This window comes from Saccostrea cucullata, unplaced genomic scaffold (assembly GCF_032062105.1).
Source record: "Saccostrea cucullata isolate Sc308-1 unplaced genomic scaffold, CSIRO_AGI_Scuc_v1 ctg1978, whole genome shotgun sequence".
In the NCBI taxonomy this organism is placed as follows: Eukaryota; Metazoa; Mollusca; class Bivalvia; order Ostreida; family Ostreidae; genus Saccostrea; species Saccostrea cuccullata.
In genome coordinates, this window is record NW_026926912.1 from 88,122 (window position 1) to 92,042 (window position 3,921).

The 3,921-nt window shown below is 33.7% G+C and overlaps 1 protein-coding gene across 1 annotated transcript; it reads right to left on the reverse strand.

Moving 5' to 3' along the window:
- Nucleotides 1-1,203: 1,203 nt before the first annotated feature.
- LOC134272913 (uncharacterized) lies at nt 1,204-3,921 on the reverse strand. The gene is made up of 2 exons (XM_062755091.1): nt 2,128-3,921; nt 1,204-1,770 (listed from the first exon to the last, which is right to left on the reverse strand). The coding sequence occupies exons 1-2, from the start codon at nt 3,293-3,295 to the stop codon at nt 1,748-1,750; spliced, it is 1,191 nt and encodes a 396-aa protein (XP_062611075.1). The 5' UTR covers nt 3,296-3,921; the 3' UTR covers nt 1,204-1,747.

A 3,921-nucleotide genomic window follows, 5' to 3' on the forward strand; every position in this document is an offset into this window, starting at 1 on the left:
GGCTCCATCAATAAACCAAGTACTCACACCCTGAGACTGTCAAAAATCTACAAACTCTTTGACTGCAAAATACAACAAAAATGATTAAAGAAAAAAAAACATAAGTGTAATATACAAAAATACTCCTGACTGAACAGACTAATCATCCCACTTCTGACACCAATTTGTCACGACAGCCGTCGTGCTCTGTCCAGTCAGATATAACAAGATTTTTTTTTCTATTTACAATTTTTTTTTATCTATAAATAAAATCAATAAAAACAATATTTACAACATATTTTTACAGCTATTATTTACAATACACAGAAATTAAAGTCTTTATTAATCCTCAATATCGTTGACTCTAAACCACGTCTATCCAGACACGACCCGTTTCACGACGGACTCCCGCCAACTGGCTCCCAGTGGGTATCCCGGTCTGGTAAGTTCATTGCCAACACACACATGGATAGATTAACATTGGATAACATCAGGAACCTTTGAATTAAATAACATTTTTAAGTCACAAGCTACGTATACAAAAGAAAAACTCAAGTCACCATTGACTACAATTGCACTAATGGCACACCATACAATCAGTCCCGGTAATTTTAACCGAACACTATTATAATAAGAAAAACGTTAAGAATACACAACATCTTAACAAAAGTGGTTTTAACTATTAAACCCACAACACCGACTTTATAAGCGGCAAAACAAAATAGCCTACGTGCGTATATAACTCAGTACATTGCACAAAAATAGAACAATAAACGCATGAGTAACTCTACCCAGCAAAACCTGTATACGTAAATAGTAACAAAAACATTAATTAACTCAAGTTCTTAAATAGTTCTACGTTTTAAATGTATTACTCAAAAACTTACATATGAAATAAAAAAACAAACTTACCCCTTTGGAGAAATGGTTACCGTTGAAAGAAAAAATTTAGCCACTCATCTTGGACTGTATGTCAACCATTTAAAAGCTATGAAAACGTGGACCCTGGTTACCTGGTCAGCTATGCAGCGATTTAAATACCCCAAAATACAATAGGTCGTAACTGACCAATACCTGCAAAACTTAACTGAGGTTCAATAAGGTAACAAAAGTATAGAGGTCCAGTAAAGGGTAAATAAAATAAAAACCATAAACATAATGTAAATGCAATTAAAATTAAATATTGATTGTGACAGATTATATATAAAAAAAAAAATACCCCTGGTATCTTGCAGAAATGCCTGGTAAGGTACCTAATTTTTTTTTTGTTAGTAAACATATTCAAGTAGCAATGCTAAAATGACAAACTCGTGGAAAATTATATCTATTATTAAGGAACGTCTTGCCTGTCCTTAAATGTTAAATGCAACCACATAAAGTAAAGGCATAGACTTATGTTTAATTTATTGGGATTGAAGATAATAAAGAGAATGTTAAAAATGTAAGTATAGACAATGAGTCTTTCTTTTTTTTTAAATGTTGGGTATGTGTGCTTTAACAAATTACTATCGCACGTATCTCAATTCGTTCATATACACCATTGCGGCTATAGGACTATATCTTTCATAAAAATTAATGTTTAATGGATTTTAAATGTTGCTTATTTTGATATTTGTATAGAATGGTCATTTCAGGGTACAAAATTAAAAAGAGTAAGATCGAAAATACTAGTAATTCAGTTATTAGTGTTTTGCTTTACTCGGTGGTTTACAATATGGAACTCTGTAAAGTATTTAATAAATACAAACACATTCTGTTTGGACTGCATTCATAGGTAACCTTCTCCAGCACCTGTAAGTCAACGAAGTGCGTTAATCAAAAGAAATGTATATGCATATACAGTGTGCATATATAAAATGTGGTCTGAAACACGAATATTTTTTTTATTATTTTCACCATGTTAATTTAAAGTGTGTTTTGCACAAATCATTCACGATTAAATTAAGTAAATCATTTTTTTTAAATTGAAATACAGCAGATAAGCTCAAACGATAAAATATTGATGTATCCAAAGTTTTTTTTTTCATACCAATGAACATAAAAGACAAGGTAAAAGATTTTCAGTTGCAATATCTTGTGAGAAAGATAGACGTATACGCATATTAAGGATGCGTTGATACATATATTAAATTGATATACCACAATTACCTGTCTCACAGCTCTTTCTTTTTATGTATTTATATATACACAGTGTGTTTTCGTTCCATGATCCAACCCAGAGGAGATTAGTTTTGTTGTCATAACATAAGCTGTGTGGTCTATATATCCCTTGCTCTTTTGTCAGTATCTGTGTCAAAAAATATCCATCCTTGTCAATGATCTGTACTGTGTGGGTGTTACCATCACACACCAGTAAATGTGACAGGGCGTCAGTACAGATTCCATTTGGTGATAGGCGTGATCCTGATGGATGTCGTGTGTAGGAGAATCCATGTTTTCCTTTACGATCTGTCACCACTACACCACGCAAACTGTCAGACACAATAACATCTTCGTTACAGTTCTCTGTGGGGTAACTAGGATAACTATACAGTCCCTGTCCTGTGTTGTTTTGTTGTATTGTCTGAATGTGTTGGTTTGTGATCCTGTAACGGTTTACCTTGCCTGCCTTTTCATGATTTAACAGTCCGACCAGTAGATCTCCTTTGATGGCGGAATAATAAACACACCTTGCTCCCCATTCCCCGAAATCTGTTCCTTTTATTAATAGGGACCTTGTTTTGTTATCTGTTGAAAATTTGAAAATGTTCTTTTCAGTGTCTACATAAATTAATTCACCTTGATTGTTCACTGTGTGTGCTCCATTTATAATATTCCGTCTTGAATAAGGTAACCTTTTTGTCAGTTGATGCAGAGTGTCTCCTTCTGTATTTTTCAAGATAACATTCGAAGTATTATTGTGCCACTGACTGACCCAGAACAGGTCCGAAGTCAGACAAGAAATATGCCTCGCATAACCAGGGATTTTCAGTTCAACAGTTCTGACTAACACAGGTGTAGAAATCTGTTTCAACAGATCTTCATCTCTTACTTGCTTCTGTGCTACTTGGATCTCACTAAGAAACTCAACAACATCATCCGTTATGATTTCCTCAGTCAGATAGAGTAAGGCGTGTTGTGTAAGATTAAGAGTGTCTTTTATTTTGGGAACAAGTGCTTTTTTAAGAAAAACGAGGAATTTCACCGCTGTCTTGATGGACTTTTCATATCTGTGTTCATATATTTCTATGCTGGCAATGTGTCTGTTTATTTTTATTTTCTGTTGTTGCAATCTATGAATCATGAAATGTCTGTAACTATCTTTAACAGCACACATCCCAGTGACAATGAGGTTGTTTTGTCTCTGTGTTTTGTTGACATCTTTAGTTTAAGGTTAAAGATTTTGGATTGTTCAATTTTGATGACTGCAAGTTGAAAACGGTTATTATAGAAAGTCTCACCTCTGATTCTGTGAAGAATTTTTCTATGTTGTTCACGCTTTGTTTTATATGCTGTTCTAATGTCAATTGTCTGGTGTTGTTCATGTTTTTCACACTGAGCACAGAGAGGCAGTTCACATGTGTAACAGTATTTTTCATAGCTACTGTCTGTGTGTCTCAAACAAGGCTCGAGTTTAGGAATGTCATATTTCTCTTGGTAAATCACAACATCATGGTATTTTGTATCTAAGTCAATAACATGTCTCTCTTTACACTGTTGACACAATCCATGTTTACACGTGTTACAGTAGAATTCTGTGTCCCCCTGACACTGAAAACACTGTCGAACTTTACACTGTCGTACTATACACTGGTTTTTGAAATCTTGTGTGCTCATCATTTGGAAGGTGAAATATGTGAAAAGAATGAAAAAAGAGGTCGGAAAATAGCGTTTCAAAGCTAATAGTTTTTATTGATGTACCCAAAGATAAATAAATATTATATTATTTTTTTTAGAGATTTA

What these genes read in the sequence shown, in the direction of transcription:
- LOC134272913 (XM_062755091.1), bottom strand. Translation starts at nt 3,295, where the DNA reads ATGTGTGCTGTTAAAGATAGTTACAGACATTTCATGATTCATAGATTG. An exon ending in AAGAAAGAGCTGTGAGACAG is followed by an intron (nt 1,771 to 2,127) that starts GTAATTGTGGTA and finishes GTTGACTTACAG; the next exon opens with GTGCTGGAGAAGGTTACCTA.